Source organism: Miscanthus floridulus, chromosome 8, assembly GCF_019320115.1.
Source record: "Miscanthus floridulus cultivar M001 chromosome 8, ASM1932011v1, whole genome shotgun sequence".
Lineage (NCBI taxonomy): Eukaryota > Viridiplantae > Streptophyta > Magnoliopsida > Poales > Poaceae > Miscanthus > Miscanthus floridulus.
Window position 1 is genome coordinate 102,769,772 of NC_089587.1, and position 15,835 is coordinate 102,785,606.

The following is a 15,835-nucleotide window of genomic DNA, read 5'->3' on the forward strand; positions in this document are numbered from 1 at the left end:
CATCTCTGAAGAGATCAGAAAAAAGAAAGCATGTTGCTCTTTGGTCAAAAAATGTTTAGCGATTTGGGGAAATCGTGTTCGGCGATCGTGTTCGTCGATTTGGAGAAAACATGTTCGGCGATTTGGAGAAAACGTGTTCGGCGATTTGGAGAAAACGTGTTCGGCGCAGTTACGGCGATTACGTACTGGAGTTCATTATGAAGTAGCATATAGCTCGATGACCACAAGTGGTTGTTAATCCACAATAGAGACAAAACAGAGACAAGTTATGGATACCAAAAAACATTACTGAATATAAATTTGTAGAGTATATATCTGTAGTGTTTCAAGGATAGAAACGTATAAGGTGCTCGATGTGCCACGAGTTGGGAACATCGACTCCTTCTAAGTCACTTAGGCGATAAGAACCTGGTCGAGTAACCTCCTTGACGACATAAGGCCCTTCCCAAGGGGAAGAGAGCTTGTGCAAACCTTCAGTCCTTTGTTTCCTGTGGAGAACGAGGTCGCCGACAGAAAATGAACGACCTTTGACATTTTGGTTGTAGTACCTTTGCAAGCCTTCCAGATATTTAGCTATATGGACATAGGTGATTAGACGCTCTTCTTCGGTTCTATCAACGTCCTCAGACCGAACAGCCTTGGCCTGCTCTTCATCATAGTTTTCCACTCTAGGTGCTCGGAAAGTAACGTCCGATGGTAGTATGGCTTCTGAGCTGTAGACCAGAAAGTATGGAGTTACGCCAGTGCTGTGACTAGCTTGAGTACACAGTCCCCAGACTATAGCTAGAAGCTCCTTGAGCCATCTGCCCGAGTGCTTTTCTTCTTTCTAATACAATCGCTTTTTTAGGGCATCAAGGATCATGTCGTTCGCCCGTTCGACCTGACCGTTGGCTCTTGGATGGGCAACGAAAACATATTTGACAGAGATGCAATGGTCTTCATAGAAATCCTAGAAATGATGTTCAGTAAATGTAGTTCCAAGATCGGTGATGATGCTGTTTGGTAGGGCAAATCTATGGATGATATCTTCAAAGAGCTCAACTGCCTTCTTTGCAGTAGCCGAGGCGAGCGGTTTATATTCAATCCACTTGGAGAACTTGTCAATGGTGACATATACATACCGAAAACCACCTAGTGCTAGCTTAAAAGGCCCAATCATGTCCAGTCCCTAGCATGCAAAGGGCTAGGAAGCTGGGATGGTTTGTAGCTCTTGCGCCGGCACGTGTATTTGCTTAGCGAAGAATTGGCATCCTTCACAATGTCGGACGAGATCTTCTGCATCAGTGATGGCTGTGGGCCAATAAAAACTAGCTCGAAAGGCCTTGCCAACCAATGTTCTCAACGCTGCATGGTTGCCACAGGAACTAGAGTGAATTTCAAGAAGCAGCTTCACTCCTTCCACTTGGGTGATGCATTTCTACAGTATCCCTTCCTTGGCACTTTTCCTCATCAAGCTGCCGTCCACCAACATGTAAAGCTTGCTCCGATGAACTAGGCACTCAGTTTCAGTCTTGTCCATGGGTACCTCGGCGCTGGTGAGGTACTTGATGAATTGCTCCCTCCAATCGGTGACTGGCGAAGGTACCGCAAGTACCAACTACTCAGCAGGGGGAACTTCTTCAACTTCCTTATCTTCTTTGATGGATGGCGCCAGGAGATCTTGAACAAAAACCCTCGGTGGGATCGCGGTGCGAGAAGAACTAAGCTTGGATAGTTGATTGACAAGTTGATTTTGGTCACGTACCACGTGGTGATACTCGATGCCATATAATTTTCCTTCAAGCTTTCTAATTTCAGCGCAGTAAGCATCCATCTCCTCGCTAGAACAGGACCAGTCTTTGTTGAGCTGGTTGATAACCAGTGCGGAGTCCCCGTACATCATGAGGCATTTGACGCCGAGCGCAATGGCTATACGAAGACCATGGAGACATGCTTCGTATTCCGTGGCATTGTTGGAGGCTAGGAAGTGTATCTGAAGAACATAACGTAGCTTATCCTTGGTCGGCGTAATGAACAGAATGCCCGCACCGGCACCGTTGATGTTAAGGGCACCGTCGAAGTACATCACCCAGTGTTTAGGGCAAGAAGCGGTGATGGGCTCTTGGATCTTGGTCCATTCAGCGACAAAGTCAGCGAGCGCCTGTGACTTAATGGTATGAAGGTAGATTGATCGGCAGAGGAGCGTGAGATCAAGAACAAGAAGGCAATAGAGACACACGAGTTAGATAGGTTTAGGCCGTTAGTATGATGTAATACCCTACTCATGTGGTCTGTTGGTTTGTATTAGCTATCGTATGATATGTCGTGATTTAGAGGGGGTCCCTGCCTACCTTATATAGTTCGAGAGGCAGGGTTACAAGTTGGTTAGATCTAAGAGATAACCGGAAAGTAATAATTGATTACAGAAATCTTGGGATCATACATATCCTAACAGATCTCATAATATCTTTAGGATATCTTCCCAATGTCTTGCGGAAGGCGCCGAGCAGAGTCGTGCCTCGTAAGGCTTCTTCTTGTGGGCTGGGCCACCCCTAGGGGCGCAGCCCATGTGGTCTACCGTGGGTGTCTGGGGTCGTACACCCCACAACCATGTCCTTGATATACTTGCCTTGACTCACAAATGTACCATGCTTCAATTGCTTGATTTGAAGACCAAGGAAGTAACTTAACTCTCCAATCATGGACATCTCAAACTCATTAGCCATCATCTTTCCAAACTCATCATAAAAGTCTTGATTGGTTGATCCAAATATGATGTCATGAACATAGATTTGCAACACAAATAAATCTTTTCCAATCTTCTTGATGAAAAGAGTGGTGTCAACCTTGCCCATCATAAACCCTTTAGAGAGTAGGAAGTCCCTCAATCTCTCATACCATGCTCTAGGTGCTTACTTCAAGCCATCCAATGCCTTCTTCAACTTGTGCACATGGTTGGGCTTCTTGTTATCTTCAAAACTGGGAGGATGCTCAACATATACTTCTTCATTGATGTAACCATTGAGAAATGCACTCTTAACATCCATTTAATAGAGTTTGATATTATGGGCACAAGCATAGGCTAGCAAGATTCTAATTGCTTCCAATCTAGCAACCGAGGTATATGTTTCTCCAAAGTCAAGACCTTCAACTTGTGTATATCTTTATGCTACCAATCTTGCTTTGTTCCTTACTATTATCCCATCTTGATCTTGCTTGTTTCTAAAGACCCATTTGGTTCCAATCACATTGTGTCCCTTTGGTCTCTCTACTAATTTCCATACTTGATTTCTTGTGAAGTTATTCAATTCTTCATGCATATCATTCACCCAATCAACATCCTTCAATGCTTCATCTATCTTCTTTGATTCAATGGATGACACAAATGAGAAGTGCTCACAAAATGAAGCCAATCTTGATCTAGTTTATACACCTCTTGAAATATCACCAATGATAGTGTCCAATAGATGATCCCTTGCAATATTGGTTGATTGGAGGATTTGAACTTGATTGCTTGCACTTGCTTAATCATTTGGTTGAGATGATGTACTAGCCACTTGATCTAGTTCATTGTTATGAGAGCCACTTGTACTAGCTTGATTTGTATCATCTTGCACATTTGAGTTAGAGAGCACTTGCACTTGGTCATCTTCATCATCATTCACTTGCCTAGGCCTCAATTCACCAACATCTATGTTCTTCATGGCATTTGAAAATTGAATGCCTCTAACATCTTCTAAGTTCTCATTCTCTTCTTGTGAACCCTTGGTTTCATCAAATTCAACATCATGAACTTCCTCAAGAGTACCACTATCCAAATTCCAAACTCTATATGCATTGCTTGTAGTGGAGTATCCAAGTAGGAATCCTTCATCATATTTCTTGTCAAACTTGTCCAATCTAGTGCCTTTCTTCAAGATATAGCATTTGCAACCAAAGACCCAAAAATATGCAATGTTGGGCTTTCTACCATTCAAGAGCTCATATGGTGTCTTCTCTTTCAACGGGTGACAATAGAGACGGTTGCTATAATAGCAAGCTGTGTTGATAGCTTTAGCCCAAAAAGATTGACTCACATTGTACTCACTAAGCATAGACCTTGCCATATCAATGAGTGTTCTATTCTTCCTCTCAATATGCCCATTTGATTGTGGAGTGTACTTGGCCGAGAATTGATGTCTAATTCCAAATTCATCACACAACTCATTAATTCTAGTATTCTTGAACTCACTACCATTGTCACTTATAACTCTCTTGATGGTTGTTTCAAACTCATTATGAATGCCCTTGATAAATGATTTGAATATTGCAAACACATCACTTTTGTCCACTAGAAAGAATACCCATGTGTATCTAGTATAATCATCCACTACCACAAAGCCATATTTGTTACCACCAATGCTAGTGTATTGTGTTGGCCCAAACAAGTCCATATGCAATAACTCAAAAGCTTTACTAGTGCTCATCATGTTTTTCTTAGGATGGGTGTTTCCAACTTGTTTTCTGGCTTGACAAGAGCTACAAAGCTTATCCTTTTCAAACACAACATCTTTCAAGCCTCTAACCAAATCATGTTTAACCAATCTATTTAATTGTTTCATTCCAACATGACTAAGCCTTCTATGCCATAACCAACCCATGCTAGACTTAGTAAACAAGCATGTAGGTAATTTAGCTTCACTAGCATTGAAATCAACCAAGTATAGATTCTCATATCTAAAGCCTTTGAAGATCAAATTAGATCCATCTACACTTATGATCTCTACATCATCTACCCCAAATATGCATTTGAATCCAAGATCACACAATTGAGCCACGGATAGCAAATTTAAGTTCAAGCTCTCTACTAGCAATACATTGGATATACTCATGTCATTGTATATTGCAATCTTACCAAGCCATTTGACCTTGCCTTTGCCATTGTCACCAAATGCGATACTATCATAACAATCATTACTATTGGTGTTGATCGAGTTGAACATTCTTGCATCACCAGTCATGTGTTGAGTGCACCCACTATCAAGAACCCAATGCCTTCCTCCGGCTTTGTAATTAACCTACAAAAGAAGATCAATTATTTTTAGGTACCCAAATTTACTTGGATCCTCGAAGGTTAGTCCCTAAGCTCTTTGGTACCCAAATGGCATTCTTCTTTAAGCCCATCCATAGTTTACCAATAAACTTAGCCTTCACACCATTTGTACCCTTAGTAAGCACATAGAAAGAATTAATCTTAATTGAGGATACATTAGTATTTTTGCTCTTGTTCTTGCACTCAAGCTCTTTTATGACCAACTTGCTTGCAACTAGTGCAAAACCGACCATTGTTCTTCACAAACTAGTCTTGTGAGGAGCAAAGGCCACCTTGCCATTCTTGGGGATATAGCCCAATCCCTCTTTGTAGGGAGAAGCTCTTTGGCTACCCAAGCACATAAGCAAGCGGTCCTCACCACCATAGGCCTTAGCCAATGTGTGAGTGAGCTTATTGACCTCCTTCTTGAGGTTCTCATTCCCAACCATTAGTGAGGCATCACAAGTGAGACCATCACTACTAGATGAGGTGGAAGTAGAAGCACTACAAGAAGGGTTAGCAGGAGGAACAATGATAGGCATAGATAATGATTCATCAATTATATCATAAGTTAAGCCTACATTACATGTCTCAACATGCTTCTTCTTATTTTGCTCATCAAGCAAAGAGGAATGAGTCTTTTCAAGCTTTTTGTGAGCCTTGCCAAGCTTCTCATAGGCTTCCTCTAGCCTCTCATGAGATGCATTGAGCTCATCAAAGGCTTGCTTAAGGGCTTTTAGTTCCTTATGCAAGCTTTTGCATTCCTTTCTCTTAATGCCAAAGTGCTCTTTAGCATCTTCTAGCATGTTAAATAGTTCACCCTTAGTAGGTTCATCATCATCACTATCACTATCACTTTCATTTTTATTTTCATTATCGTGTTCCTCATCACTTTCATCATCACAAATTTGTACCTTAGTGGCCTTAGCCATAAAGCATGATGGAGTGTCAAAGAGAGAAGACTTCTCATTGATAGCAATGCTTGCAAGTGCCTTCTTCTTGGTGGTCTTGTCATCATCACTATCATCATCATCACTTGAGGAAGCATCACTATCCCAAGTGACCACATATTTCTTGAAGGTCATCTTGTCCTTCTTCTCTTTCTTTTCCTTCTTGTCCTTCTTCTTGTCATCATCTTTGTCACTATTGTATTGACATTGAGCAACAAGATGATCTTTGCTTCCACAATTGAAGCACCTTCTTGACTCTTCCTTGTTCTTGGATGAAGACTTCTTCCTTCTAGCATGGTAGCCTTTCTTCATCATGAACTTCCCAAATCACTTGACAAAGAGAGCCATCTTCTCATCATCATCATCATCCCATGAGCCATCATCTTCACTTGATATATCTTGCTTTGACTTGCCCTTGGATGATGTGGCCTTCAATGCCACGCTCTTCTTCTTCTCATCTTTCCTTTCCTTCTTTTCTTCCTTATCATCGTCATCTCTATATGTATCGTCGGTCATTATATCTCCCAACACTTGGTTTGGTGTCATGGTGTCCAAACCACTCCTCACTAGAATAGTGACCAATGTGCCAAATCTTGAAGGCAAGCCTCTCAAGAACTTGTGGGAGAAGTCCTTGTCCTTCACCTCTTCTCCAAGTGCTTTGAGATCATTGACAAGCACTTGAAGCCTATGGAACATCTCCGGCACACTCTCATCCTCCTTCATCTTGAAGCTTGCAAACTTCTTTTTGAGAATGTATGCCTTTGCACCCTTCACGGCTTGAGTGCCCTCAAATGATTCTTCCAACATCTTCCAAGCCTCATGAGCCATCTCAATATTCTTGATTTGCTCAAATGTTCTCTCATCGATTGCATCATGAATGGCACTTAGAGCAATGCCATTGTTTTGGAGAAGCACTTCTTCGGCCGCGGTGGGATTCTCTGGATCATCAATCTCAATTTTGGTTTCTACCACCTTCCACACTCTTCTATTGATTGACTTGATATGTGTGGTCATCTTTGATTTCCAATATGGATAATTTGTGCCATCAAATTGGGGTGACTTATTGGTGTTGTTGATTTGAGCCATTTTTACACCAAAGGTTGTTAAGCCACAAAATCATGGTGACCTCAGCTTCGATACCACTTGAAAGGTCCTAATGGCTAGAGGGGGGTGAATAGCCTATTAAAAAATTTCTACAACAACACTTAGCAAACTGGTTAGACAAATGTGAGGCGAAGCAAGTATTGCGCTAGCCTACCAAAAATGCAAGCCACCTACCACAATTCTAGTTTCTATCATCTCTAACCACACAATGGCTATGGCACTACACTAAGTTAGCGTGCTTGAAGGGACCGTGATGCCTAAGAGGGGGGTGAATTAGGCAACTTAAAATTCTAACTCTAAACTATGGCCTCTTTTTCAACCTCTAGCAAAACCTATGCAAAAGATAATCTTTCTAGATGTGCAACTACGGTTTTGCTAGTGTGTTGCTATCTCTACCGCAAATGATGATAATATGATCAATGTAAATGCAGAAGCTTAAAGAGCAAGGTAGAGATATGCAAACTCCCATCGACGACTCCGGTATTTTTACCGAGGTATCAAGAAGCGCGCAAGCTTCCCCCTAGTCCTCGTTGGAGCCCCTTGCAAGGAATCCCTCGCAAGGGCCAAGCTCCCGGTCGGGTAACTCCGTGGATAGCCTCGGGCCTTCCCCACATGCAAGTGGGTCTCCGATGTGCCTCTCGGCAAGCCTCTCCCGGATGCTCCCCGCCGTCTTCACTATCAAGCTTCCAGCCGAAACGCCGTGGGCCTTGTTCCCTCTGGTACACGGTGGCGGCCACACCACAAACGCGGTTGGTGTGATCTCGCAAGACTTCAAGCCTCTCCGATGTACAACACTTGTGCTCGCAAGCACGGGGTGGCAAGAGGTATGCAAACCTCACTAAACACTAGGCAAACACCTAGAGCAAGCGCATGAGCGGTGGTCTAATCAACCTAAGCACTTCGCAAAGCACTTATGCTAATCACCTAATAAAACACTAAGCACTATGCATGTGGAGATCACTAAAATGGTGTATCAACACCCTTGGTATGTTTCCTCAGCTCCACACTCTCAAATGGCCGGTTGGGGGTTGTATTTATAAGCCCCACTGAGAAAATAGCCGTTGGGGTCGAACTCCCGCAATTCTGCTACTGACCAGACACTGAGATCGTCCTGACCGGACGTGTCCGGTCGTCCCGACCGTTGCAGCCACGAACTGCCGATCGGACATTGCCAGCGTCCGGGCGCCTGCCACCGGATGCGTCCGGTTGCAGTTTCACGCGCCTGGAACCTCTCTGTACTCGATCGGATGCTGCGTTTCTGCGTCCGGTCGGTTGCCGCCATCGTCCGGTCCTCGCGTCCGGTCGCCTGTCTGCCGAGCCACCGGTCCAGCGTCCGGTCGCGCTTCCAGCGTCTGGTCCAGCGTCCGGTCGCCTCTACGAGCTCGTTTCTTCACGATCTTGTGTACGGCTTGGTTCCTATCTTCATGCTTGGACTTTGCTTGATATCTTAGGTCTTTTCTTGTGCTCCTAAGGTCTTTCTTAAGGTGTTGATCATTGGATCATCACGTCACCTACGTCCAAGTCATGTCCTGCACCCTATTGAACTACAAAATAAACACTTGCAAATTCATTAGTCCAATTTGGTTGTGTTGGTCATCAAACACCAAAATCCAAAGTAAATGGGCCAAGGGTCCATTTTCCTTACAATCTCCCCCTTTTTGGTGATTGATGCCAACACGACCAAAGCAAATAAATAATTAGAATTTGGAAGTTAAAAAACTACCTACTTGCTAGGTTGCAATGCAAAGAGCAAGGTTATATGATACTAATTGACAGATACCAATTAAAACTTTACTTAAAAGCATGTCTTGCCCTCGCAAATGTCCCCATGTGATATTATGGATTAAAGCCTATCTTTCTAAAAAAAATTTACCCATTACTTAGACTAATCCATAATTCACTTTCCTCCCTTTCTCGGACCATTACCACTTGTAGACATCAACTTGATGCTTGCCTTTGGTCCTTCAAATTCTCCCCTTTTGGCATCAAACACCGAAAAGGAAGACATTAGTAGCACAAGGGAGGGTCAAATTTTGTGATCCTTTGTGTATAGAGTGAAATGGATCACAGAATTTGACTCTCACATTATATACATGGAGAAAGCATATAAGAAAGAAAAGTAAACAACATGATGATGCCAATTGAAGAATGATGCTTAACTCCGGGGACTCCATTTTCCATGCAATGAAACTACAACACACAAGATAAGCTTGAAAAAGGTGTTAGTCTCAAAGCATCCAACTTGTAGATTGAGCTCCCCCTAAATTTGTGCACACAAGTGTTGAATACTTATGAAATTTGTGCACATTGATTTAAGTATCAAAATACCACTTGAAAGATGATATTTGGGAGAGATTATCTACAATTTGGACTTTGGCACATATTAGATAAATAATTGTAAAACAAGCTATGTGCCGTGCTTCTAAACAATTTTTAAACCATGTAGGTTTGCTCCAAGGGTTGATAATGAAACCGAGTAAGCCTACCATATGATGTTCCTATTGAATGCATGACAAAAGATTTAAGCAAGTAGATGCAAACATAGGTATGAAAGATAACTAGATGCTTTAAGAGTATATCAATTGAAGGACAAAACCAATTGAAATGAATACTAATTGAAAGTAATGACATCTAGTTACCTAACATGGGAAGGGGAATTTGGGTCCATAGTATTCACTAACCTACTTGGCAATGACTATGTCCATCAAGATGCACCCCATGAAATGCAACCTTACTTTGCTAAGTCTCCAAATTCCCCATGGTCCGATGGACTTCTCACTTCCCTTTCGGGATCCAAACCTTCTTGGTGCTCTTCATGTTTGAAATGATTTCCTTTGGCACCCAAAAGCGTTTGACCCCATTGTTGGCTTGCTTGTTCACCTTGATGGCCACCACCTTGTCATTTTTCTTCTTCTTCAAGAGATAAGGTGTGGAGGCCTTCTTGTCCACCTTGTTGGTGTAGGTGTTGGAGAGCTTGCTTGTTTGCTTTTTCTCCTTCTTCTTTGCTCCTCCCCCATTCTTCACCTTGCACTCATAGGACTTGTGGCCTTCTTTGTGGCACACGTAGCAAACCACGGTTTGTCCTTCATCAAGCTTCTTCACTCCCTTGACGGTGTTATCTTGATGAAGTTGGGTTTGCTTCGCCTTGCCTTTCACTTGAGTCAAGTCCTTGGTGAGGCGAGCTACTTCTTGCTTGAGTTGCTCATTCTCTTTTGCAACCTCCTGTGTGCATGTATCTACAATCACTTTCTCAACACAAGCTTGGTTGCACAAAGGTGAGTCTAAACATAAATTATTGCAAGAGGTAGATGCATCCTTTTTAATTATGTCATTTCTTTTAGATGCCTTGGTGGGGGTATTTTTGACGGCCTCAAGATTGGCGACTTTATTTGTTAGCTCATCACAATGTTTGTACATGATTTCCATTTTAGCAAGCAAACTTTGATAATCATTTTGTGAGCTAGCTAACTTTTCTTTTAATTTCTCATTTTTCTTTTCAAGTTGCTTATCATTAATTGTGCATGCACTTGTTGTTGCACTAGCCTCAAGTTGCTCAATTTTAGTAGATAGTTCAACATTGAGATTTGCAAAGTTTTCATATTGTTCAAGCAAATTCTTGTATGCTTCTTGTGAACTACCTAGCTCTTCTTTTAAAGATTTAAGCTTCTTTTGTTGACTAGTGCAAACTTTAGCATATTTAAGATTTTGTTGCACAATTGTATTATAAGAAGGCAAATCATCATCACTATCGCTCTCACTAGAGGATGAGCTTTCATTACCTCGTGCCATAAGGCACACACGAGAAGAGCTTGATGATGAGTGCTTGCGCCCTTGCCTCTTGTGATGATCTTCTTCACTTGAAGAATCATCCCATGACCTTATTGATGTGAGGGCTTTGTTCTTGCACGCCTTCTTCTTTGTCTTGGGTGTGGACTTGTTTGGACAAACTTCCACAAAGTGCCCCAACTCGCCGCATCCATAGTGATGAGTACAGGCCCGATCTTCCGAGAGGTAGCCGGTAAGTTCGATTTGTGGAGATCTCGACGTTGGCAATCCGGCTTCAAATCAGACACGATTCGAACCCCGCAACCGTTACACCACTGCTCTGTTGGTTATCAACCAAGCACAACTTGATTGACCTCGCCAAGAAGGCTTTTCCTGCAAGCGAATCGAAGAGCACAAGCAAGAAGGTAAAACACGCAATCTGAAATTGCAAATATGAATGACGCGAATATGAATAGAGGGTTCAAGAACTCGGTTCCAAAGGACTAATCGACACAGTGGAGGAGATCAAGAACGGGGGCCCTGGATCACTGTAAAAGGATTTGTCACCACAGTTACAATGAACGATTCAGTTTCTCGATGGAAAACTAAACTCTAAACAAAACCCAATTGTGTAGCAGCAGCGGCGGCTGTGTTTATAGTCTAAGACTCGACCTAGGGTTGGGGACGGCCAGGGGTTGGGCGCCCACAACTTGGGCTTAAGGCCCGACACGATACATGGCCAAGTTGGCCCAAATAGGTGACGCAGCACCTTGCCGTGGTCACACAGAATGATCCACGGACCTTCTAGAGCTGGGACCAGATCCAAAACGACGGCATCGTCATCCCCTTTCCAACGCATCCAAGAACGGCCCGTTTTGATGTCGTATGAGGAAGTTATGACCGAAACAGTGACGACGTGTCTGCTGAATCCGAGGACGACGTGGCAGCTGAGTTGGAAACGAATTGTAACTTGGGAAAGACCATGGCGTCGGTGTGTCCAGCGTGGCGATGTCCTCATCACATAGCATCCCCTCTTTCTTTGCTTGTTTCTTTGATTAGTGAAAACGAGGTCTTGAATTTGGATGGGCACACCCTTAACATTGAGCCTTTGGATCATCTTCTCCACCTTGTTGATTAATTTGATTGATTCTTCATCAAGGTCGGAGGTGGAGGAGGAAGATTGATCATCATCACTTGAATCTTCATCATCATCCTCATCTTCTTCTTCACTTGAGGAGCTTGAGCTTGAGCTTGACTCAACTTTCTTGCCCTTTATCTTTTTCTTCTCACTACAAGCGAGAGCTTTGCCTTTGCTTGATGAAGATGCTTCTCCTTGACCCATCTTACGTGACATTTCAAATGCCACTAGCTTGCCAATGACAATGCCCGGGGTCATGGTGCTCAAGTTCTCCATGTTGTGAAGGATGGTGATGATGCTTGCATATTTCTTTTGTGGTAGAACAGAGATGATCTTCCTTACGATGTCCGCATCATCTAGCTTTAATAATCCTATTGAATAGAGCTCATTGATAATTAGATTCAATCAAGAGTACATATCACGAACAAGCTCATCATCATTCATAGCAAAGGAATCATAATTTTGCTTGGCTATACAATGTTTTTGCTCATGGACATTACTTGTGCCGTCATGAAGCTCTTGGAGTTTTAACCAAATTTCATGTGCCGTATTTAAGGTGAACACTTGGTTAAATACATCCATGCTAAAGGATTCAAACAAGCAATTCTTAGCTCTAGCATTGAAATGCATTTCTTTTTCGTCACTCTTTGTGGGTTTTTCAGGATTCTTGATGGGTTTCATCCCATCACAAGTGACTCTCCATACACCCAAATCAACCGCCTCAAGGTGGCAAGCCATTCTAGCTTTATAGTAAGGGAAGTTAGTGCCGTTAAATTGTGGAGGCCTAGCGGTATCCATCCCAACCACTCTACAATAGCGTCGACTCAACGGTGGTTAAGCCAAAGGTCCAAATATGAGCCAACCGGCTCTGATACCAATTGAAGGGACCGTGATGCCTAAGAGGGGGGGTGAATTAGGCAACTTAAAATTCTAACTCTAAACTATGGCCTCTTTTTCAACCTCTAGCAAAACCTATGCAAAAGATAATCTTTCTAGATGTGCAACTACGGTTTTGCTAGTGTGTTGCTATCTCTACCGCAAATGATGATAATATGATCAATGTAAATGCGGAAGCTTAAAGAGTAAGGTAGAGATATGCAAACTCCCATCGATGACTCTGGTATTTTTACCGAGGTATCAAGAAGCGCGCAAGCTTCCCCCTAGTCCTCGTTGGAGCCCCTCGCAAGGAATCCCTCGCAAGGGCCAAGCTCCCGGTCGGGTAACTCCGTGGATAGCCTCGAGCCTTCCCCACATGCAAGTGGGTCTCCGATGTGCCTCTCGGCAAGCCTCTCCCGGATGCTCCCCGCTGTTTTCACTATCAAGCTTCTAGCCGAAACGCCGCGGGCCTTGTTCCCTCCGGTACACGGTGGCGGCCACACCATAAACGCGGTTGGTGTGATCTCGCAAGACTTCAAGCCCCTCCGATGTACAACACTTGTGCTCGCAAGCACGGGGTGGCAAGAGGTATGTAAACCTCACTAAACACTAGGCAAACACCTAGAGCAAGCGCATGAGCGGTGGTCTAATCAACCTAAGCACTTCGCAAAGCACTTATACTAATCACCTAATAAAACACTAAGCACTATGCATGTGGAGATCACTAAAATGGTGTATCAACACCCTTGGTATGTTTCCTCAGCTCCACACTCTCAAATGGCCGGTTGGGGGTTGTATTTATAAGCCCCACTGAGAAAATAGCCGTTGGGGTCGAACTCCCGCAATTCTGCTACTGACCAGACGCTGAGATCGTCCTGACCGGACGCGTCCGGTCGTCCCGACCGTTGCAGCCACGAACTGCCGATCGGACGTTGCCAGCGTCCGGTCGCCTGCCACCGGACGCGTCCGGTTGCAGTTTCACGCGCCTGGAACCTCTCTGTACTCGATCGGACGCTGCGTTTCTGCGTCCAGTCGATTGCCGCCAGCGTCCGGTCCTCGCGTCCGGTCACCTGTCTGCCGAGCCACCGGTCCAGCGTCCGGTCGCGCAGCGTCCGGTCCAGCGTCCGGTCGCCTCTGCGAGCTCGTTTCTTCGTGATCTTGCGTACGGCTTGGTTCCTATCTTCATGCTTGGACTTTGCTTGATATCTTGGGTCTTTTCTTGTGCTCCTAAGGTCTTTCTTAAGGTGTTGATCATTGGATCATCACGTCACCTACGTCCAAGTCATGTCCTGCACCCTATTGAACTACAAAATAAACACTTGCAAATTCATTAGTCCAATTTGGTTGTGTTGGTCATCAAACACCAAAATCCAAAGTAAATAGGCCAAGAGTCCATTTTCCTTATAGTGCTCTCAAAAGCTAACTAAAGAGCCACACTAACAAGCTCTCACAACTAGCTACACTAAAGAGCTTGACAACTAGTTTGCGGTAATGTAGAGAGAGAGAGAGAGCAAGATAGTTATATCGCCATGTCGAGGAGTGAACCAATCAATCACAAGGATGAATACCAATCACCTCAGAATCAAATGATGACACAATGATTTTTTACCGAGGTTCACTTGCTTGCCGGCAAGCTAGTCCTCGTTATGGTGATTCACTCACTTGGAGGTTCACATGCCAAACCCTCAATAGGATGCCGCATAACCAACCACTACAAGGTTCTACCTCTAATGCCATGCCACATGATTGCAACACCACTAATTTTGTTGCCATAGGTGGGTCGTATTGCAACCTTTTCAAAAAATGGTTGCAATATGTGCCTATAATGCAACGGACTAAATTTGTTGCAATATGTGTGGTTTGTCGTTGCAACAGTTTTATGCTACTGCAACCATTTAAGAAAGGTGTTGCAATTAGTTGGCATTATTGCAATGGCATTTTTGAGTTGCAATAGTATTGGTTTTCGTTGCAATTACTTGGTGTTATTGCAACTATATTGGATTTGGTTGCTTTTACTTGTAACTATTGCCACGGTTATTATGGGTTGCAATAATGTTCCATGGTGTTGCAATTGCTAGGGTGGTTATTGCAACAAGATTTCCGAATGGATGCAATAGCATGTTCCTATTGCCATGGTTTTCTAGGGTTGTAATAATTTTTTGTGGCGTTGCAATTGTTAAGTACTTATTGCAACTACAATCCTAAATGGTCGCAATATCATGTTAATATTACCATAGTTTTTTTGTGTTGCTATAGGCTACCGCTGATGCAACGGCCTAAAAGTGTTGCAATATACCAAAAATGGTTGCAATAGACAAAATACTCCACGCATTTCTGAATAATGTATTCTATTGACAAAAAAATGTTCCACAGAAGATTTGAACCCAGGAACTAAAGTACAAGCAAACACTCATCTACCACTGGGCTACTGAGGTGTGTTCGACAAGATTTCTGAATGGATGCAATAGCATGTTCCTAGTGCCATGGTTTTTTGGGGTTGTAATCATCTTCAGTGGCATTGCAATTGTTAGGTACTTTTGCAACTCTAAATGGACGCAATATCATGTTACTGTTGCCACAGTTTTTGTGTTGCTATAGATAATATATTTGGTGAGCCTTTCAGTGACAACAGCATTACGTGAGCATCGTTTGTTTGCTCGATCGTAGTTCAGGCTACATTGATCTCACAAGAAACGCCACACCCAAGACGATCATGTGAAACACCATCGCTCATTATCATTTGGAGGGTGAGCACGCAGCCATCAGCCTTCGCCCGGCGCCCTAGGTGTCATCGTGGGAGGCTAGGCTGGCAACCATCATCAGGAGAGGCCAACGCCCATCATCAGGAAGCTTCGGCGAAAGTCATCAATGCCATGTACATGCCATATAATTCATCAAAGCAATCCATAGTAGTATAGTCACAAAATATCATAACTGTGTTGCTTGCTCATG

General features: G+C 43.4%; 1 protein-coding gene across 1 annotated transcript; it reads right to left on the minus strand.

The window, feature by feature from the left end:
- Window positions 1-1,597: 1,597 nt before the first annotated feature.
- Window positions 1,598-2,065, minus strand: LOC136469658 (uncharacterized). Its single transcript, XM_066467761.1, has one exon. The coding sequence runs from the start codon at window positions 2,063-2,065 to the stop codon at window positions 1,598-1,600; it is 468 nt and encodes a 155-aa protein (XP_066323858.1).
- Between the last annotated feature and the right edge of the window lie 13,770 nt (window positions 2,066-15,835).

Excerpts from the sequence above, each read along its gene's own strand:
- LOC136469658 (XM_066467761.1), bottom strand. The coding sequence starts at position 2,065 with ATGTACTTCGACGGTGCCCTTAACATCAACGGTGCCGGTGCGGGCATT.